This window comes from Cyprinus carpio, chromosome A15 (genome assembly GCF_018340385.1).
Source record: "Cyprinus carpio isolate SPL01 chromosome A15, ASM1834038v1, whole genome shotgun sequence".
NCBI classification, from domain to species: domain Eukaryota; kingdom Metazoa; phylum Chordata; class Actinopteri; order Cypriniformes; family Cyprinidae; genus Cyprinus; species Cyprinus carpio.
Window position 1 is genome coordinate 27890452 of NC_056586.1, and position 24081 is coordinate 27914532.

The 24081-nt window shown below is 35.6% G+C and overlaps 1 protein-coding gene and 1 pseudogene across 1 annotated transcript; one reads left to right on the top strand and one right to left on the bottom strand.

Annotated features, from left to right (window-relative positions):
* LOC122147758 overlaps window positions 1-1413 on the bottom strand; it is a 101131-nt pseudogene extending 99718 nt beyond the window's left edge.
* Window positions 1414-22235: 20822 nt separating this feature from the next.
* On the top strand, window positions 22236-23421 carry LOC122147829 (C3a anaphylatoxin chemotactic receptor-like). The gene has a single exon (XM_042771766.1). It carries the CDS (start codon window positions 22236-22238, stop codon window positions 23154-23156), a length of 921 nt encoding a protein of 306 aa, XP_042627700.1. The 3' UTR covers window positions 23157-23421.
* The last annotated feature ends 660 nt before the right edge of the window (window positions 23422-24081 follow it).

Genomic DNA, 24081 nt, shown 5'->3' on the forward strand with positions numbered 1-24081 from the left:
TAAAAAAAGCCTCAGGAATCTTTTGCAGGTGTTTAGAGTTAATTAGTTGATTCAGATGATTAGGTTAATAGCTCGTTTAAAGAACCTTTTCATGATATGCTAATTTTTTGAGATAGGAATTTTGGGTTTCATGAGCTGTATGCCAAAATCATCAGTATTAAAACAATAAAAGACCTGAAATATTTCAGTTGGTGTGCAATGAATCTAAAATATATGAAAGTTTTAATTTTTATCATTACATTATGGAAAATAATGAACTTTTTCACAATATGCTAATTTTTTGAGAAGGACCTATATATATATATTCATATTCATATGATATATATATATATTAGTTAATATATATATATAGATAGATAGATAGATATGTATTTTTTTTTAAAGGAGTATTGTCAGTTAGTGTTATGAGTTAGTGATTGGGAGGAAAAATATGAATTTATTTCTCCACTGGGTAATTTAATTCAGATGGGAAACTGAAGCCGGATGTAGCAGCACTATTAACAACATCAGTTTACTATTAAAAGGTTACTGGACAGTTATATAATATATTATGCTACAGTGGGCCAAAACATGCGGTTTTATCCTTCTTCATCTTCTGCATCTTTTGATTTAAGGTCAAACTATGACTAGAAAAAAAATTAAGTGAGCCAAGCAAACCTTAAATGAAGGTATTTTTGATGCATTCCGAGATATCTTTGACCCTCCCATAGACAGCAAGGGTACTACCACGATCAAGATCCAGAAACGTAGTAAGGACATCAGTAAAATAGTCCATGTTACATCAGTTATAATATATATATATATATATATAGATATATATATATATATATATATATATATATATATATATATATATATATATATATATATATATATATATATTTATTCAGATGGGCAATAATATAGTTTAAATTTTGCAATGGTATGTTTAATTAAAACAATGTGTCACTAACACTATACAGCATATCATACATCAATCTTGTTCTAGCCTGTTATTTTACATCTTGTAGCACTTTCACTTTCAGTGACAGAAAAAAAAAATATTTCACAGTAAGATATTACATTGAGACATACTCACAATCTTCTAAAGTGGACCCATCACTAATGAGCTCTAATTGCTTGAGGTCCAATTGAAACTTCACTGTTACAGTCTGAGGCTTTCAAAGCTCAAGACACAATAATGCACTAACTGTAACACAATAACAATAACCTCTCACTGTCACTCCTCTCAACCAGACCTTGCAAAACTGCATCAAGGCGGTTTCAAGCCCCAGCATCTGCAAAGAACATTTTTTTACCTTGCAAAAATTCATCATGGTGGTTTAGTGATGTAGAATGTGGTTAGTATGTTTTTTTACTAAATTATTTTCTCAGTCTTGATTTTACAGTGAAGCATTGTACCTCCTGATTTTTTTTTTCCTGTAATTTTATTCAGATGAGGATATGTTAATTAATATATGACTGATATATATATATATATATATATATATATATATATATATATATATATATATATATAAGAGGTCAAACAGATTTCATGTAAAAATAAGTTGATTTGATGAAGTTTGATATACTTTTATCTTTATGAGGGCATATATATATATATATATATATATATATATATATATATATATATATATATATATATATATATATATATATTATATATATATATATATATATATAATAATAATAATAATGTTAATGTCCTGGCAGTGAGAAATAGCTTGTTTTATATTTAATTAAAGTTAAGAAATATTTTAACTGCCACTATGTAAAAGGAATATTGCTGTAAAAAGCACCTTATTTTGTGTTTGCAAACCAAATGTTATTGCACTTTTGTTCATATAGCAGTACTTTTAAATGAAAAAAAAAGTGCACAATACACTACCTTTGAATACATTATTAATTTTGTGCATAACCATGCGATTAACTGTGATTAATCGCAGACAATCATGCGATGAATTTAATTTAATCGTTGCCCAGCACTAATATATACAGTGGGTACGGAAAGTATTCAGACCCCCTTACATTTTTCACTCTTTGTTATATTGCAGCCATTTGCTAAAATCATTTTCATTCAAGTTCATTTTTTTCCTCATTAATGTGCACACAGCACCCCATATTGACAGAAAAACACAGAATTGTTGACATTTTTGCAGATTTATTAAAAAAGAAAAACTGAAATATCACATGGTCCTAAGTATTCAGACCCTTTGCTGTGACACTCATATATTTTACTCAGGTGCTGTCCATTTCTTCTGGTCATCCTTGAGATGGTTCTACACCTTCATTTTAGTCCAGCTGTGTTTGATTATACTGATTGGACTTGATTAGGAAAGCCACACACCTGTCTATATAAGACCTTACAGCTCACAGTGCATGTCAGAGAAAAAGGAGAATCATGAGGTCAAAGGTGATGTCTGAAGAGCTCAGAGACAGAATTGTGGCAAGTCACAGATCTGGCCAAGGTTACAAAAAAAATTCTGCTGCACTTAAGGTTCCTAAGAGCACAGTGGCCTCCATAATCCTTAAATGGAAGACATTTGGGACGACCAGAACCCTTCCTAGAGCTGGCCGTCCGGCCAAACTGAGCTGAGATGCAGTCGGGAGATGGGAAAAAGTTGTAGAAAGTCAACCATCACTGCAGCCCTCCACCAGTCCAAACTGGCTTTATGGCAGAGTGGCCCGACGGAAGCCTCTCCTCAGTGCAAGACACTAAATATCATAAATGACATCATAACTGCTATTGACCAAAGACATTATTGTGTAGCAGTCTTCATTGACCTGGCCAAGGCCTTCGATTCAGTCAATCATAACATCCTCATTGAAAGATTAAAAAACCTTGGCTTGCCTGGTTCACAAATTATTTTTCAGACAGATTTTAGTGTGTTAAGTCGGAAGGCCTCCTCTCCAGATCTTTGGCTGTTTCAATGGGGGTGCCTCAGGGTTCAATTCTCAGGCAGACTCTATTTTCTGTATACATCAATGATGTTGCTCTTGCTGCAGATGACTCTATGATCCACCTCTATGCAGACGACACCATTTTATATGTCTGGCCCGACATTGGACACTTTAATAACATACAACATTCCTTCCGTTGCCTTCAATTACTTCTAAATTCTAGTAAAACTAAATGTATGCTTTTCAATCGATCACACACTGCACCTGCCTGCCCAACAAGCATTACCGCACTAGATGGGTCTGTATTAGAATATGTAGACAAATACAAATATTTAGTCTGGTTAGACTCTTCACTCTCCTTCCAGAGCCACATCAACCGGCTCCAATCTAAAATTAAATCTAGGATTGGCTTTCTTTTCCATAATAAAGCCACCTTCACCTTTAATGCAAATATTGCCCTCGTGAAAATGACCATCCTCCCAATATTGGACTTCAGTGATGTAATTTATAGAATCGCATCTAACCAACTCCTTAGGAAATTAGATGTCGTATACCATAGTGCCATCCGCTTTGTTACCAATGCGCCATATAACACCCACCATTGCAACCCTTACAGTCAAATTGGATGGCCTTCACTACACACCCGGCATCAATCACACTGGTATCATCTCATTTATAAATGTCTACTGGGCAAAACCCCTCCTTGCCTAAGATCATTAATCTCCAGAGCAACAACTTCTCTAAATCTGTGCTCAAGCAGGTATATCACTTTGATTGCCACTAAAGCCTGCACCTCCTTTGGCTGTTTTTCCTTCCAGTTCTCCGCTGCTATTGATTGGAACACACTACAAAAATCCCTGAAGCTTGAATCTATTGTTCTGTTATCCACTTTCAAAGCACTACTATCGAATTTATTATCTGACCGTTGTACATGCTAATCCAAATCACTTTTTTATGCCATTAACAAATTCTTACACACTCTAATCAGTAGAGCTCTATATTTTGCACAATCCCTCTCCCACAGCCCTGGTCATTATGCCACCCACTACAGTTTTTTTTTTTTTTTTTTTTATCAAACATCTACCTTCGTATATTGACATCTGTTGAACTATTTGTACAAATTCCTAACTGTTTGATCTGATGACCTGCACATTATATTCTTGTCTTATTATTTTTTATTGTGCATTTCTTTGTCTTGTAATTACATGTGTAATATTATGTTTTCTGTACCTCAATGCTTTTATCTTGGCCAGGTCTCCGTTGCAAATGAGAAAGTGTTCCCAAGTACTCACCTGGTTAAATTAAAGGTTAAATAAAAAAATTATATACATTGATTTAAAACTATGAAATGTCTCCTGAGCAGCAAATCAGCATATTAGAATGATTTCTGAAGGATCATGTGACACTGTGATCATGGAATGATGGCGAAAATTCAGCTTTACGTCACAGGAATAAATTTCATATTCAAATTTCAAATAGAAAACAATTATTTGAAATTCTAATTATATTTCACACTATTACTATTTTGGATGTATTTTAAATAAGTACATTAAAATACATTAAAAATCTTGGCCATGGGAGGTCTGTTGTAAAATGAAAAACTGAATTCAGCATCGCGTTAGTTCAGGCTTGCATCAGCCGACAGTCAGCTGTTCCTCACGTGTACCAATCCAGTGTTGTTGACACCCATCACATGCGGTCCTCATTCTTCAGCGTCTCTTCCATCGCATCGCTGCTTGGAATTAACTCCCTCCTACAACCCCAACTCCACCAACTGAACCTGTAATCCAATCTAACTTTGTTCTTTCTTTACAGTCACTTCATTGGAAGCAATCTTGATCACGTTTCTTTTACAACTCATGTAATTGTGAATTTTAATTATGTATGCATATGATGGTTCTGTTCTGTACCCCAGGGGGGTTTGTCTTGCTGCTCTGCCGGCTCTGTCCAAGCATGGCTGCATGGACAGGCGTGTGGAGTCTTGCCCAGAACATAACCATACCACCAACACTAACTGTATGCAATATAATTGTAATAAATATACTTGATAGAAATGTGGTCCTGATTGAACTTTACATCTGGAAGTGGACCTTGTCTAAAATACAGTAATTTCTCTCACCATTTGCAGTGAGCCATTCGTTTGAAATATAACCAGTATCTTCGTTTCTTTATAGGAAAGCTGAAGTATTATTATACATTATTCTCAGATGAACAGGTCTAGGGTATTTAATGCAAGTTTTATGTTTGCCTTGAAAGGGTTTGTTGTTGCTTGTTAATTATATGACATCCTTTTGCAATTAAATCCTTCAAGGTACATTGAACGCTTCCGCTTCGGAAAGCCACAGAGACGAGAAGAAAGATGAGGGAGAAGATGACCAGCCGTTTTGGTGGATGCCCACATCCCCTCCATCCAGTTCAACACCAACACAAACATCAGAGAAATATATCAGTGGTGTGCTTTAAAGAATACATCTGTCATTAATAATAATGTTTCAGTGTGGGTTGATAGAAGTTTATAGAAGCACTTGACCTCATGAACGATGGCCCCGCCAACACCCAGAGAACCATCTCAAAGCCACTGCATGATGAAACCACGCTGTCTCCAGCTAGACTCATGCTTGACCTCAGCATGCTGCTGAGTTTTGCATAAAGCTGAACAACTGATTTGCCTAAAAAAACTCAATGCATTTTGACCATATTTTAAATGGTTTTTGAAATGTTTGACAGATTTTTTATATTTTTTTATGTTTTTTATATGTTGCAGTTGAATTGTGTTCACAAAGTAAAAAAAAAAAAAAAAAAAAAAAAAAAAAAAATAAAAAAAAAAAAAAAGAGAGAGAATTAGACACTGTATTTTCTCAAGACGCGAGATGTTATGCAGTGTGGTGGTTGACTGTTGCCGTCTAGTGGTGGTAGCTGGGAAATCTTCCTCCATGAGGTTCTTCATTTACAATGTATTGTTTGTGGTGATATTGTTAGAATGTCATCAGTAGGTTGATTTATTTCACTAATTCCATTCAAAATGTGAAACTTGTATATTATATTCATTCATTACACACAGACTGATATATTTCAAATTATTATTTCTTTTAATTTTGATGATTATAACTGACAACTAAGGAAAATCCCAAATTCAGTATCTAAGAAAATTAGAATATTGTGAAAAGGTTCAATATTGAAGACACCTGGTGCCACACTCTAATCAGCTAATTAACTCAAAACACCTGCAAAGACCTTTAAATGTTCTCTCAGTCTAGTTCTGTAGGCTACACAATTACGGGGTTCAGTTGTCCAAAAGACGACCATTGACACCTTGAACAAGGAGGACAAGACACAAAAGGTCATTGCAAAAGAGGCAGGCTGTTCACAGAGCTCTGTGTCCAAGCACATTAATAGAGAGGCGAAGGGAAGGAAAATATGTGATAGAAAAAAAGTGTACAAGCAATAGGGATAACCGCACCCTGGAGAGGATTGTGAAACAAAACTCATTCAAAAATGTGGGGGAGATTCACAAAGAGTGGGCTGCAGCTGGAGTCAGTGCTTCAAGAACCACTACACACAGACGTATGCAAGACATGGGTTTCAGCTGTCGCGTTCCTTGTGTCAAGCCACTCTTGAACAACAGACAGCGTCTGAAGCGTCTCGCTTCAAAAAGGACTGGACTGCTGCTGAGTGGTCCAAAGTTAGGTTCTCTGATGAAAGTAAATTTTACATTTCCTTTGGAAATCAGGGTCCCAGAGTCTGGAGGAGGAGAGGAGAGACACACAATCCATGTTGCTTGAGGTCCAGTGTCCAGACGTTTGTATTGGTCTTAAGTTATATTCTAATTTTCTGATATACTGAATTTGGGATTTTTCTTAGTTGTCAGTTATAATCATCAAAATTAATGTAAATAAACATTTGGAAATATATCAGTATGTGTGTAATGAATGAATATAATATACAAGTTTCACTTTTTGAATGGAATTAGTGAAATAAATCAACTTTTTGATGATATTCTAATTATATGACCAGCACCTGTATATTGTAAATGAAGAACCTCATGGAGGAAGATTTTCCCAGCTAGCACCACTAGACGGCAACAGTCAACCACCACACTGCATAACATCTCGCTTCTTGAGAAAATACAGTATGTCTAATTCTCTCTTTTTTTTTTCTTTTTTTTTGATGATATTCTAATTATATGACCAGCACCTGTACACTTCTTCTATACAATATATCCTTTTTAGAGTTTGGGGTCAGTAAGATTTTGTTTTGGATAGAAATCAAAACTTTTATTTAGAAAGGATTAAATTGATCCAAAGTGACATTAAAGACCGTTTTAATGTTTCAAAAGGTTTATTTTTCAAATAAATTCTGTTCTTTTTAACTTTTTTCAAAGATTCCTGATAAATGTTTCATTAAGTATATTATGGAATTAATATATATCTGTATATAATAGACAACTGTTTTCAGAATGGATAATAATAAATATTTCCTAATATTAGAATGATTTCTAATATTTAGATCTAGAATTTATTGCTAGTGTGACAGTATTATTGTAGTTGATAAATCTCATGGATGTCCACCACAAATTTCCTTCCAGACGTTATCTGAATCATCCCACTGTGATCAAGAAGAACCATAGATAGTGCAGCTACAACCGTTTACTGCAGAGGAGGAGAGATGTACTGTAAATACACACTCACTCAAGAGGGGAAATGTCATTTCACAATGATAGATGATCACCAGTATAGTCAGCTTCCTGTCTGAATGTCAGGACTGAATGTCAAGTATTAAAGTTTATACAGGAGTTTTACAATCAAACACAAGATTTATTAATTTTATTTAGCAAGGACATATTGATCAGAAATTGATCAGAAGTGACAGTAATGGCATTTACAATGTTACAATTGAATCAAAAAGAAAAATGCTGTATCACAGTTTCCACAAAAACATTGAGCAGCACAACATTGATAAAAAGATATATTGAGCAGCAAATCAGCATATTAGAATGATTTCTGAAGGATCATGTGACATTGAAGACTGGAGTAATGATGCTCCTAAGAATGAATGTTAGAAGGAATTTAAATCACTTGATTGCAGAGTTAAAGTTTCCTGATTGTTTAATAGAGGTTCCTAGGAGCTGATAAATTTTATATAACTTCATGACTATAGTATGTTTTTTATTTAATTATGACTGCACATTTCACCTTGGTATTTCACTTTAGAGTCATTAGGTTTGAACAGTTTAGATGATCTTTGTGTTTTCAGTGAGCATTCACTCAGCAGTGGCTCTGTGCCGATCAGTTCTGGGGGTCTGCTGCTCTGATTTCTCTTCCCCCGTAAGCACCGATGAGCCGGTCTGAAAAACAGTTGTATCCATCTTAATAGACTCAACCGACAATAAGAAAAATTTGTAACATATAAATGAGTGTTCATCTTGTAACACACACACTCTATTTATCTTTTCCTGAACATCTTTGTGTTTCCGATTTCAAAAATGCAGCGTTATCAGATTAAAGTGTACCCACACTCCCACAAATGTGGTAAAAAAGCAGAAATGGTTGTGTAAACATTCTCTGATAACTAAAACCGAACAAAAAAGGATATAAATGCCATTTTTTCTTGCTTGGTATTTATATTAGTTTAATAAAAGTGCATTAGACCATTTTGTTTGTTTGTGTGTGTGTGTGTCTTTAAGCAGTTCTAGAGCCCAGTTTGTGTGAGGAAACATCTTTTCTTCTTCTTGTGGTTGGTTCTGAGGGGTCCGGTGTCTGTTGTGAAGATGACATCCTGTTTTAGTGGTGACTAAGAAGGGAGATGAAACAGGCCAGACAATGGTGTCAGGAGGCCCCTTCCCATAATTCTGTTCTCCATATACCTCTGTCACACAGTGTCAGACAAAACCAGGTGAATAAACACCACACTGCACATCAGGGTTATTCCTTTCTGATTAATATGTGCTCAAAAGTTAAATGTTTCCGTATAATATAATATAATTTTCTAACGTTTGGGATCACTAAGATTTTTTTAACGTTTTTGAAAGAATTTATGCTCAGCAAGGCTGCATTTATTTTATCAAAAATTCTGTAAAACAGCAATGTTATGAAATATCATTGTTATCTAAAATAACTATTTTTCTATTTTAATGTTTTAAAATATAATTTATTCATGTGATGGATTGTCTGAAAGCTGAATTGTCAGCATCATTACTCCAGTCTTCAGTGTCACATGATCCTTCAGAAATCATTCGGATATACTGATTTGCAGCTCAAGAACATTTATTTTTATTATCAATGTTAAAAACGGTTGTGATGTTTAATATTTTTGTAAAAACTGTGGTACATGTTTAAGGATTATTAGTTAATCTAGTGATCAGTTGTATTTGTCCTTGCTGAATAAATGTATTTATGATAAAAGTTTTTTTTTTCCTCTTACTGGACTAATTTGAACTATAATACAATACATTTTACAGGTGGTATTTTAATTATTAATATCTTTAGAAAATATTGTGTATGTTATTATATCATCTCATTCATACTGAAAAAGAGGTTTTTGGTTTTTTTTAATTATTACATCCATCAGATGAATTTGTGCCATAATAATATTTCATTGAATGCACTGCCATGACATAAACAATAAAACATGAGAATTGTTTTAAATGTTAAATGGTTATAAGGTTAGTTGCATTATGTATTTTACATATAACATTGTTTTTTTTTCTCCTAAACAGTGACCCACTGGTTTTAGATTTTGACATTTACTTGGTGCAAAGAAAATTGTATGCGAACATTTCTAATTAATACATTCTCCTTCTTTGCTTCCTTTTAGAAGGACACAGAGGAGCGGTGGCCGGCCCCTCATCGTAAGAAAGACACATGCAAACAGGCAAAAGAAAAAGACTGAAAATGAGAGACATGAGAAGATTGCACCTTTAAGCTCAAAAGAAAAAATCTGAACGGTAATGTCCAAATCAGAGTTTGACCAAACCAAGCAAAATAGGTAATTGTAATATAAATTTTTAATGTTAAACATTTGCACATTCTTTTCTTCATGTCCGTGTAGACATGGTGGTGAGTGAGGCAGCGGTGTAATGAGGGTCAGGCATGCCCGGGGTCATGAAGGGGTCAGTCTCAAACCTGAGGAGCGGAGTGGAAACAGTAGATGGCAGGACGAGGGTCAAAGGTCGATATGAGGGGGACGGTCTGGAAATCAAGCACTTAATAAGTGTAAGAGACTTATTTAAAAAAAAAATCATAAATTTTTTTTTTTTTTAAACCCATTACATCTTTTTTTACTTGTGAATCAGAACAGAAGAATGTAAACACTGTCCTTGACATTGACAGGTTGTCTCTGAGGTGCTTTTTGCTGGTACAGACTCAACAAGCCAGTTCTTCAGATTCCCCAGTATATACCCCACCTCCACCCCCACAATCCCCTGTTGCCTCTTGTTCCGGTGTGCAGCAACCCTTGGAGGTCATAGGTCAGCTCATGCAGGATGCAGAGGGTGAGAAGGCCTCATGCGTTCATTTAAACTGGCTGTAAAACTGCCTGATGATGTGTTTTTAACAGGTCACGTAAGGGTCAAGTGTTTAAGCCTGAACCTGTTATAAATAGCAGGATTGACCCTTTAGAGTGTGCTTAGAAACAACAGAATGGATGTTACCATTAATATAGATGGAAATTATACAAATTGTATATATTGTACATTATACTTCTTTTTTTCTCAAAACATTTGTGTAATTACTAACTAAATATGTTACATATTATTTTATTATTTTATTAATTTTTTTACTAGAAATAACCTTTTTTAAATCTGTTTGCGTTTGGTAATATATTTTTTTTTTTTTAATCTCTCACCAAGGATGCATTTATTTGTGAAAAATACAGTAAAAACTGTAATATTGTGAAATATTACGATTTAAAAAAATAACTGGTTTCTATTTGAATATATATTTTTAATGTAATTTGTTCCTGTTATACAGGTACATCTAAAAAAATTAGAATATTGTGGAAAAGTTCTTTATTTTTTGTAATTTAATTTTAAAAAGCAAACTTTCTTATATTCTAGATAAATTGCACACAAACTGAAATATTTCAATAGTGTTTTTTTTTTTTTTTTTAATACTGAGGGTTATGACTTGCAGCTTAGGAAAATGTAAAATTCAGTAGCTCAAAAAAAATTGAATATTTTCTCAAAGATCAATCAAAAAAAGATTTACAAAACAGAAATGTTCAAGATCTCCAACACAGGTTCAATTATGCACTCAATACTTGGTTGGGGCTCCTTTTGGATGAATTACTGCTTCAATGCGACGTGGCATGAAGGCGATCAGCCTGTGGCACTGCTGATACGTTACTGAAGCCCAGGTTGCTTTGATAGTGGCCTTCAGCTCCTCTGTATTGTTTGTCAGATGTTACTTATCTTCCTCTTCACAATACCCCATAGATTCTCTGTGAGGTTCAGGTCAGGTGAGTTTGGCTGGCTAGTCAAGCACAGTAATATCATGGGGTCAGCAAACCACTTGGTAGTGGTTTTGGTACTGTGGGCAGGTACTAAAGTCCTGCTGCAAGAAGGAAATCAGCACCTCCATAAAGCTTGCCAGCAGATGGAGAATAAAGTGCTCCAAAATCTCCTTGTAGATAGCTGCATTGATAACACCAGCCCAAATCATCACTGACTTCAGAAACTTCACACTGGACTTTGGATTCTTTGCCTCTCTAGCCTTCCTCCAGACTCCAGACCTTGATTTCCAAATTAAATGCTAAATTTAGGTGTGGACCACTGAGCAACGGTCCAGTTCTTTTTCTCCTTACCCCAGGTGAAATGCTTCAGGACGTTTTTTTTTTTTTTTTTTTTTCTGGTTCAGGAATGGCTTGGTTCTGGGAATGTGACAGCTGTAGCCCTTTTCCTGAAGACGTCTGAGTGTGGTGACTCTTGATGCACTGACTCCAGCTTCAGTCCACTTCTTGAATCTGCTTTTCCTGACAATCTTATTAGAATTAAATTAACACATAATTACTTCATTTTGTAAAAAGACGTACAATCCTAACGTACCATATCAAGATTAACTGTATAATCTGTGCAATTTTGTGAATAAGCAAATGTGATACAACACAAAAATAAGTCATTTCTGAATGGGGAGAGGAGATCCCCCCCCCCCCCCCCCCCCACCCCCCCCTGTTATTGCGATGATAAAATGTGTCGCTCTTACAGGCTGTATGCTCAACTGACAGCAAATGTGAAGAAAATGTGATGTGATCTAGGGGTCTAGCGACGCCCCTGGCCTCGTCCCTTGAGTGAGTTGTAATGAGGACGAGGGCTCTGCCTCAGTCGTGTTGCCAGATACACGTATTATAAGCGTCTATGGACTTTTTTTTCACTTAATTTAGGAAGTGAATAAAGTGGGAGGTTGCAAGTTAGGGACATCGATATCTTTATATTATTTCCATAACTCCAGATTTGGACTCATTGCGGTTTATTTATTTTTATATTGTTTTGTTTGTTTTTCAGTATCTGGCAATGCCGGCATTTAAACTGAAAGTAATCAAAAAACGAGGGTTATCTTGACAGGATGCAATTTGGTAACACAAACGTAGTGATCATCTTGATATATCATCTTTAAGACAGATGCTCTGAAGACGACACAAAAGAGGAGAGAATAGTCACGCAAGCAGAAAAAATCGCTACACATGTACAAATGATGATACTTTAATACAAACTATAACATTTGTATTCACAAATATATCTCCATTTGAACAAAATGCTGCACATTAATGTAATTCTTAATTCTACAGAGACTGGTTTGAAAAGCATTTGTTTTAGTGTAGTGATGCACATTTGCAAATTTTTCAAACCATGTACACGTTCATGAATTGCACTGGGCCTTGTGTGTGTGTGAGTTTAGTGTTGTTCTTTTGCAAATTTTTCAAACCATGTACACGTTCATGAAAATGATGTAAACTGCAAAAATGAAGTCTCAAAATCCAAATGAACCGAACAAAATCGACTCGAACTAGACGTCAATTAATGCACGCGTGTAACCTGATCCACATATGCATGGATTCCTTTTTGCATGAGCAATTTATGATATATTAATGCAGGACAGAACTTTTTTTTTTATTCCCAAACGTGTCTGTATTTGTACAAATCACTGCACAATCATTTAATCCTGAATTCCACAGATTCAAATTGAAAGGCATTTGTTTCTGGTTAGTAAGATACAGTACATGTACCAAATTTATGCAGTACATGTATTTGTGCAGTGTGCTTGCATCTATTAATCATTTTGAGTCTAATTTCATCCCATAAATGAACCAGGAAACGCTGCTAGTGTGTTTATAAGCCTCACCTGCTGTCAGAGATTGAATTTGCATTTCATCAAAAATCAGGAAAGAGCTTTATTGCCAAGTGTATTCAAAGTGTATATGCCCACACAAGGAATTCTTCTTGGTGTCAGGAACTTCCAGTACAGAAGTAGGCCTACAGACATAGTGCAGACATACATATAATTAAGGTATTACCACACTAATAATAAAGAGTAATAATAAAATACCCATTCAGCCCATCTGATGTTTTTGTTTTGTGCAGTTGCTTCATGTTTGCATATATATATTATATAGATATATATATATATTATATATCATATATATATATATATATATATCAGATATATATATATATATATATATATATATATATATATGTATGTTATTTATAATTATATTTTTTATTTTTTCAAGGTTAGTTTTGGCCATCAACAGTTTTATTTTTTTTAAAACATTTAGTTTAAATGTAATAACAGAGCAAAATAACATTTAATAAAAAAATAAAATAAATAAAAGTAAATATAAAAACAAAAATAAACAAGCAAACAAGTTTGGGAATCGCCTCATTTGATTGTAAAAAAAAAAAAAAAATCCATTCGGAATCGGTCACGAAAAAATCCTTATCAAGTGCATCCTTAACTGCAATAGAGTTAGACCTACCTGAAAGACCTGAAAAAGCATGGTTCATTTCAGTTTTCTCTTTGAACTATTGGACCTATTTGTGCAAGTGGGGTTATCATTTATTACAATACAATGTTACAGTCAACAATAAAAACAATAAGTCTTATTTGTTGATTTATTGGTTGATTCATTGTGGCAAGGCCTATGAAAATTTTGCCAGGGCAAGTAAAAAAACTTTAAAACCACTGGCCAAAACGGGCCAATAGAAAATTTCTTTAGTGTTGAGCCGTTCAAAATCAGTATCATAAAACTTGTAACACAGATCTGTAGAACATGTACTGATAGGTTATGTCATGATATTTTCAAATTAAAAACTTAAAATATGTACTGAAAAAGAAAAACAGGCTGACTTGAGTAGCATCATTGTGAAATTGTTAGAAAGAGCTGAGCAAGTCTTGCACATCTATTTCCTGGTCTGAGAGTGACTTCCTGCTTAAACAGGAAGTCAAGTCAAGTCAAGTCACTTTTATTGTTGTATTTCTTTGTAGTATGTTGTTTGTTGAGTAGTATATCTAGTCAAGTCAGGTCACATCACCATCACAGCACATATGCCTTGGTGAGTGAAATTCTTGGGAGCCAGGGTGAATATGTGCAATATGCACATACTCATAGTCAGTACACACAGTGTACTATTATGTGACATACTTACAGTTAGCACTACACAATATTACATTATACACTAGCATACACAGAATGTACACATTCTACATTATGGTAAACCATATATACGCATGAAAATATGCTAAGGTGCAAACAGACGGTGTACGTGGGCTGGATACAGACATGTCATGGATGTGCCATCGGATGGTATCCAGTGGTAGCAGGTAGATGTCTAGTTGTGTTAAATGCAGGTGTGTATGTATAGTTCGGTGTTTGAATTGTTAAAGTTAAAGTGCAGTTGTGTGGTGGCATACCATATTGTGGGAGTATGCTGTAGTAGGGTGTATTAGTTCTGACTGTTCATAAGTCTGATAGCCTGAGGGAAAAATAGCTATCCTCCTGGCAGTTGGCTAGTCGCGGGATCGGATGCTGCGGAGACGTCTTCCTGAGGGCAGCAGAGAGAGCAGTCTGTGGGAAGGGATGGCTGGAGTCACTGATGATCCTCCGGGATTTCCTTATACACCGCCTGGTTGTAGATGTGCTGGAGGGAGGGAAGCTCACCTCCAACAATGTGGGCTGGCAGTTTCGCACGACCTTTTCAGAGCTTTGCGGTTGCCAGCGGTGCTGTGGTTCCAAACCAGGCAGTGATGCAGCCCGTCAGGATGCTCTCTATAGTGCAAGTGTAGAATGATTCTGAGGATGCGTGGGGCTCATTCCAAACTTCCTCAGCCGTTCAGGAAGAAGAGGCATTGATGTGCCTTCTTCAGCACTGCGTCGTCAGTGTGTGTAGACCAGGTGAGATCTTCACTGATTGTTAACGCAGAGGAACTTGAAAAAGCTGCTTACCCCCGCTCCACAGGTGTTTTGTCGATGGTGATGGGTTGTGTTCTCTGCTCTGTCTCCTGAAATCCACCCCACGCATCACAAAATTGGGTTCTCAACCCCTCTGCTGCAGGCGGATGGCCACTACCCACTGATGACATTCTGATAAGCTGCAAGTTACATCAAGTTTTCTAATATGACACCACATTTTAGGCTCTTATCACCACAAATCAGCCTTTATTGATGTTACATCAGACTTTTCTGTCCTAGTATAAAACCCACAGGACCAAGAAGACAGTGAAAGATCAAGACTCGATTGTTCCAGTGAATCAAACAGCTCAAAAAATGGGTATGTGTATATTCATATTACGTTTTTTATATATATATATAATAACTCTCAGAGTGTAAGTAAATGCAAAATTGTGTAAGAAACAATCAATGCAGATATACAGAGCAATGTAAAAATGATATAAACTGTGTAAGACAAAAAGTTTTTTTTTTTTTTTTTTTTTGCTTAACACATAAATAATACACCAATTTCAGATTCATTGTTTAAGTTTAATCGAGATTCAAAGTAGGCAAGATTTTTTACAAATTAGCTGAAATTACAATTTGATTTATACTCAAATATAATGTAACAATGTAATTATTCTAATAAGTGTCGTTGAATATATATAAAAACAATGTAACATTTTATCATAATTGAAAGATGGAGATAATATATATATATATATATATATATAGCATATATATTATATATATATATATATATATATGTATATATAGTGGCGGGTGTGAAGTAGGACACGAACTCGAGGATGAAGGTAAGTTTCCACGAAGGGTGGATTTTATTGACAAGAAAAGGGGGGTGGAAAGCGTTGCTGTGAGGCGGTTTGGTGCTCGGTGCTCGGACCGTCTGGGCTTATCGGTGCGCTGGTGCAGTGTGGGTGCGTGCTCTCCCGTGGGTGTTGGGGCTGGCGGTCACACGCTGCTCTCTGCGGGGCAAAGGGAAAAGACAAGTGTTTAGCCGAGTCTTGCGGCGACATCTCTCACCTCTGTTTCCGTTTGCAGGGTTTATAACGCCAGCGGCTGATGGGGCAGGGTGACGCTGATGAGAGCTCGGGACAATTGTCACCATATATATATTATATATATATATATATATATATAGTATATATATACTGCACAGAATTACAGATTTAGGAATGTATTTAAATAAACGTTTTGGTATCAACTCATATCAAATTAGGAGAATTTGTCAAAATGCATTCTTCAAAATATAACCAATAACTGCTGGCATGACAGCATTGTAATATTGGCATACTGAATTTTGATTGGTCTTCTTTATTGAATCTAACCACGTTTTCCAAACGAGGGGGGGACAAACAAATCTTGAGTTTTTTCCTCAATAGTATAAAAAGACCCCTGACCCCTCACACATGACAGGACAAAAACATTTAATTAAATGGGAAATCAGAAAGCAGAAAGAAATTAAATACTGTAGGTTCATGTTAAATATCCTTCTTACATCATCCATCCATGCTCTGCATCCTCTATGTCATTAAAATGAAATTGATGGCATTTCGGTGTGTGTACTGCATGCAAAAATTTATTTTGCATACACGAGAAACACACAAAGATTAGATGATGCTTCAAAAACAGACCTTTAATCAGCCCTCGCTGTGTTTTCTCTTTCTTTCTTTGTGTAGAGAACACCAGTTTTGAAGCTGAAAACATGACCGAAGCCACAGCATTTAACATCACTATTCAGCCTGAGGGACCTGAAAGCATTGGGATCTTTTCATTGTGCATTTTTATTGCCACCATTGTAGTAGGTCTCATTGGAAATGGGCTTGTATATTTCTGACTGGCTGCAGAATGAAGACGACCATCAACTCCATTGGTTTATTAATTTGGCGATTGCAGACCTTTCATCTTCCATGTTGTCTTCAATCATAGATCTTCTCTCAGCTTTGGGCCGTTTGCATCCTTACTTAATGAAAGGAATTCTCCAGATAACGTTAACACCTAAATCTGTTTTCTAGTATTTTTTTTTCTTGTAGTTATCAGTCTGGGACCGATGCTGGTGCAACATGGATGGCTGTTTGGGCTAAAAATAAACGAATTTACTTAACGCAAGGATCATCTGCATAATTATCTGGGTTTCATCTATCGGCTGCAGCTTTCCTTACCTTTACAGTTAATATGTTTACTCGTGCGTCTCTGATACCATCTGACTTTATAGTGGGATTCCTCATCCCGTTTCTGATCATTGCATTCTTCCTACACAGCTATTGGAGTACGAAATCAAACGCCTCAAAAGGTGTAAAGCAGATCAGCGATTGGTACCGAGTCATTATAACTGTAACTCTGACTCTTTTCATGTTGTTTCCATACCATGTGTTTCCAGCATTTATTTTATAACTGCAGCAAAAAGCAGGAACGATAAACAAAGCATTTTTGGACAGCAATGACGGTCAGTATCTACTGGTGTTCTCTTAAACAGCTTGTCTGAACCCCATTCTCGATGTGTTCATGTGTTGATGAGTATAAGAAGCAGCTTAAAACAGTCTCTGCTGCTGGTGCTGGAGACAGCTTTTGCTGAAGATTCATCTGGACTTTAAGGCAGAGAGCAAAAGAGAACGAGCCGGACCATGAAAAAAACCCAACTGACTAGTTCGATATGTAGAAAACTGTTCTCTAAATGTTGAAACCCATGGATCTAAATAAAGTATGTTTATAGTCCTTATCTAGCCAACTTGTAAAAAAAACAGCAAACTGCAAAATTCATGTTGTCTGCCGAGCATTGGACTGTGTAGTATGTGTGTGTGTGTAAAACAAACAAGAAACAATCTTCAAGCTAATGGCCCATTATATATGTTTGTGAAAACTTCCATTGATCTCAATATGCAAAAAGCTGATTTTGGTTCTCTGATGATTTGTGTTGAAACTTTATTCTGAATAAATACCACAATGTATCAATAAAATTTACTCTATTTGATGGCAATGTTCCTAAAACATTTCCTATATTTATGCTTTCGCAAGTAGACAAATCTTATTGAATGGTTTTCCCTACAAAAAAAAACTAAATACATAAATTAATAATAATAAGATTAAAACAAAACTGGGTTTCTGCTACAAATACAAAAGGCTACAGTGCTGCCAAAACAAAAAATGTTAAAATTAGAAGTAAAAATATCTTAAATCTAATAAAGTGCAAAAAAAACTATAATTTACGAAAAATTTTCATTAAAAAAACAAGAACCAAAAAAAACACTTGTTTTAACAGGTTTTTCCTTGTTGAACTTAAGATTATTTTACTTTTAATTTGACGGTTTGACCGGTTTTAATTATAATTTTTCGTTTACAGGGTAAAAACTTATTTATGGATTTTTCCTAAATAAAAGGACCAACCACCTTCAATAAAGTGATGGCGCTGTAATAGTTGTTATGGAGCAGAAAAACACTGTTATGTACAGGTATTTCTTAAAATTAGTACAGTCAAAACACCTTCAGTAAAGTGATGGCCAAACTAATAGTTTCTGGAGAAAAGCTGTTATGAACAGTGTTTCTCAGAAGAAAACACATATAAAACATTAAATATTTGTAACTGTGTATGGGTTTTTGGGTTGGTGAGTTTTGTGACGCAACAATTGTTGGAATCGCCTCATTGGGTTGTAAATAGGTGGTTTCCATCGGAATTGTTTGTGGTCAACGAAAATCCTTATCAGTGCATCCTGAACTGCAATAGAGTTAGACCTACCTGAAAGACCTGAAAAAGCATGGTTCAATTTCAGTTTTCTCTTGGAACTATTGGACTATTTTGGCAAAAAAATTGGTGATAATTTCTTTACAATAACAATTGTTCAGTCAAACACAAAAAACAAATAAATAAGTCTTATATTGAGTATGGTTTGAGTCATTGTGGCTAAGGCCGATGAAAAACTTTTGCCAGGGCAAGTTAACAACTTAAACCATGGCCAAAAATGGGCCAATAGGAAAAAATTCTTTTCGTTGTGTGAGGCCCTAGACGACAAAAACAGTTATCAGAAACACTTGTACACACCGCCCATACCGCCCTGCTTGAACATGTACTGTAGGTTATGTCATGATATTTTTCAATTAAAAACTTTAACTATGTATATTGAAAAGAAAAACCACAGGATGACCTTTGAGTAGCATACATTGTTATGAAATTGTTAGCAAGAAGCTGAGCAAAGTCTTGACAATCTATTTCCTGGTCATAAGAGTGAACTTCCTGCCTAAACAGGAAAAAGTCAAGTAAGTCAAGTCACTTTTATTGTCACATCACCACAGCAACATGTGCCCTTGGTGAGTGAAATTCTTGGGAGCGTGCTCCCCCCAGAAATTGCAGAAACAGTACTTATACAAACCATACAGACTTCAACAGGTGAATATGTTGCAATATGCACATACCATATAGTCAGTACACACAGTGTACTATTAGACCATACTTACAGTTAGCACTACACATTATACACTATACACCGAATGTACACATTCTACATTATGTAAACATATATACGCATGAAAATACAGCTAAGGTGCAACAGAGTGTACGTGGGCTGGATACAGGAAATGTCATGGATGTGCATCGGATGGTATCCAGTGGTAGCAGGTAGATTATTGTGTTAAATGCAGGTGTGTATGTATAGTTCGGTGTTGAATTGTTAAAGTTAAAGTGCAGTGTGTGGCATACCATATTGTGGGAGTATGCTGTAGTAGGGTGTATTAGTTCTGACTGTTCATAAGTCTGATAGCCTGAGGGAAAAAGCTATCCCTCAGTTGGCTAGTGCGGTGATCGGATGCTGCGGGGAGACGTCTTCCTGAGGGCAGCAGAGAGAGCAGTCTGTGGGACGGATGGCTGGAGTCACTGATGATCCTCCGGGATTTCCTTATACACCGCCTGGTGTAGATGTGCTGGAGGGAGGGAAGCTCACCTCCAACAATGTGGCTGGCAGTTCGCACGACCCTTTTCAGAGCTTTGCGGTTGCCAGCGGTGCTGTTTCCAAACCAGGCAGTGATGCAGCCCGTCAGGATGCTCTCTATAGTGCAAGTGTAGAATGTTCTGAGGATGCTGGGGCTCATTCCAAACTTCCTCAGCCGTCTCAGGAAGAAGAGGCATTGATGTGCCTTCTTCAGCACTGCGTCAGTGTGTGTAGACCAGGTGAGATCTTCACTGATGTTAACGCCGAGGAACTTGAAGCTGCTTACCCGCTCCACAGGTGTTTTGTCGATGGTGATGGGTTTGTGTTCTCTGCTCTGTCTCCTGAAATCCACCCCCAGCATCACAAAATTGGGTTCTCAACCCTCTGCTGCAGGCGGATGGCCACTAGCCCACTGATGACATCTGATAGCTGCAGTTACATCAAGTTTTCTATATGACACCACATTTTAGGCTCTTATCACAACAAATCAGCCTTTATGTGATGTTACATCAGAATTTTCTGTCTAGTATAAAAACAACAGGACCAAGAAGACAGTGCAAGATCAAGACCGACTTGTTCCAGTGAATCAACAGCTCAAAAAAATAGGTATGTGTATTATTCATATTACGTTTTTTTATATATATATAATAACTCTCAGAGTGTAGTAAATGCAAAATTGTGTAAGAAACAATCAATGCAGATATACAGAGCAATGTAAAAATGATATAAACAAGTCATGGCAAAAAGTTTTTTTTTTTTTTTTTTTTTTTTTTTGCTTAACACATTAAATAATACACCAATTTCAGATTCATTGTTTAAGTTTAATCGAGATTCAAGTAGGCAAGATTTTTTACAAATTAGCTGAAATTACAATTTGATTATACTCAAATATAATGTAACAATTCAATATATCTAATAAGTGTTGTTGAATATATAAAAAACAATGTAACATTTTATCATAATTGAAGATGGAGATATATATATATATATATTTAACATTTTATCATAATTGAAGATGGAGATATATATATATATATCGTATATATAGTGGCGGGGTGAAGTAGGACACGACTCGAGGATGAAGGTAAGTTCCACGAAGGGTGGATTTTATTGACAGAAAGGGGGGTGGAAGGCGTTGCTGTGAGGCGGTTTGGTGCTCGGTGCTTGGGGGTCTTGGCTTGTCGGTGCGCTGGTGCAGTGTGGGTGCGTGCTCTCTCGTGGTTGGTGGGGCTGGCGGTCACACGCTGCTCTCTGCGGGCAAAGGGAAAGACAAGTTTAGCCGAGTCTTGCGGCGACATCTCTCACCTCTGTTTCCGTTTGCAGGGTTTATAACGCCAGCGGCTGATGGGGCAGGGTGACGCTGATGAGAGCTCGGGACAATTGTCACAATATATATATATATATATATATATATATATATATATATATATATATTTTATTTTTTATTTTTTTAAAACTGTATTGATTAAAGTTTTGGTATGTATTAAATACAGACTTTTGGTATATTTTTCAGAATTTAGTGTTATTTATATAACCAATAACTGCTGGCATGACAGCATTGTAATATTGGCATACTGAATTTTGATTGGTCTTCTTTATTGAATCTAACCACGTTTTCACAGGGGGGGAAACAAATCTTGAGTTTTTCTCAATAGTATAAAAAGACCCTGACCCCTCACACATGACAGGACAAAAACATTTAATTAAATGGGAAATCAGAAAGCAGAAATTAAATACTGTAGTTCATGTTAAATATCCTTCTTACATCATCCATCCATGCTCTGCATCTCTATGGTCATAAAATGAAATTGATGGCATTTCGGTGTGTGGTACTGCATGCAAAAATTATTTTGCATACAAGAAACACCACAAAGATTAGATGATGCTTCAAAAACAGACCTTTAATCAGCCCTCGCTGTGTTTTCTCTCTTTCTTTGTTTAGAAAACACCAGTTTTGAAGCTGAAAACATGCCTGGAGTCACAAAATTAAACATCACTATTCAGCCTGAGGGACCTGAAAGCATTGGGATCTTTTCATTGTGCATTTTTATTGCCACCATTGTAGTAGGTCTCATTGGAAATGGGCTTGTAATATTTCTGACTGGCTGCAGAATGAAGACGACCATCAACTCCATTTGGTTTATTAATTTGGCGATTGCAGACTTCATCTTCATGTTGTCTTCAATCATAGATCTTCTCTCAGCTTTGGGCCATTGGCATCCTTACTTAATGAAAGGCATTCTCCAGATAACGTTAACACTAAATCTGTTTTCTAGTATTTTTTTTCTTGTAGTTATCAGTCTGGACCGATGCCTGTGCACATGGATGGCTGTTTGGGCTAAAAATAAACGAACTTTACTTAAAGCCAGGATCATCTGCATAATTATCTGGGTTTCATCTATCGGCTGCAGCTTTCCTTCCTTTACAGTTAATATGTTTACTCGTGCGTCTCTGATCACATATGACTTTATAGTGGGCTTCCTCATCCCGTTTCTGATCATTGCATCTTCATACACAGCTATTGGAGTAAGAATCAAACGCCTCAAAAGGGTAAAGCAGCTCAGGATGTACCGAGTCATTATAACTGTAACTCTGGCTTTTTTCATATGTTGGTTTCCATACCATGTTTGCCAGATTTATTTTATAACTGCAGCAAAAAGCAGGAATGATAACAAAGCATTTTTTTTGGCAGTGATTGTTGTTAGTATATACCTGGTTTGTCTAAACAGCTGTCTGAACCCCATTCTCTATGTGTTCATGTGTGATGAGTATAAGAAGAAGCTTAAACAGTCTCTGCTGCTGGTGCTTGAGACAGCTTTTGCTGAAGATCATCTGGACTTTAAGGCAGATGCAAAAGAACGAGCAGGACATGAAAACCCAACTGAATAGTTAGATATGTAGAAAACTGTTCTCTAAATGATGAACCTGGATCTAATAAAGTATGTTTATAGTCCTTATCTAGCAACTTGTAAAAAACAGCAACTGCAAAATTCATGTTTGGAGCATGACTGTGTATAATGTGTGTTGTAAAACCAAACAGAAAAAATCTTCAAGCTAATGACCATTATATATGTTTGTGAAACTTCTCATGAATCTAAATATGCAAAAGCTGATTTTGTTCTACTGATTTCTGTTTGAACTTTATTCTGAATAAAACCACACTGTATCAATAAAATTTACCTCCATTTGATGGCAATTTCCTAAACATTTCCTATATTTATGCTTTCGCAGTAGAAAATTCTTATTGAATGGTTTTCCCTAAAAAAAAAAAAAAAATAAATAATAATAATAAGATTAAACAAAAATGGTTTCTGCTACAAATACAAAAGCTACAGCTGCCAAACAAAAAATGTAAAATTAAAGTAAAATATCTTAAATCTAATAAAGTGCAAAAACTATAATTTTACGAAAATTTTCATTAAAAAAACAAAACAAAAAAAACACTTGTTTTACAGGTTTTTCCTTGTTTGAATTAAGATATTTTACTTTAATTTGACGGTTTGACCGGTTTTTAATTATAATTTTTTTTACAGTGTAAAACTTATTTTATGGATTTTTCCTAAATTAAAATGACCAAACACCTTCAATAAAGTGATGGCGCTAATAGTTTTATGGTGAAACACTGTTATTTTACAGGTATTTCTTAAATTATTACAGTCAAACACCTTCAGTAAAGTGATGGCACTAATAGTTTTATGGAGAAACGCTGTTATTTAACAGTGTTTCTCAGAAGAAAACAATATATAAAACATAAATTATTTGCTAAACATGTAATCTAAATAAAATGGAATGATTCAGTTGATAAATTACAGTA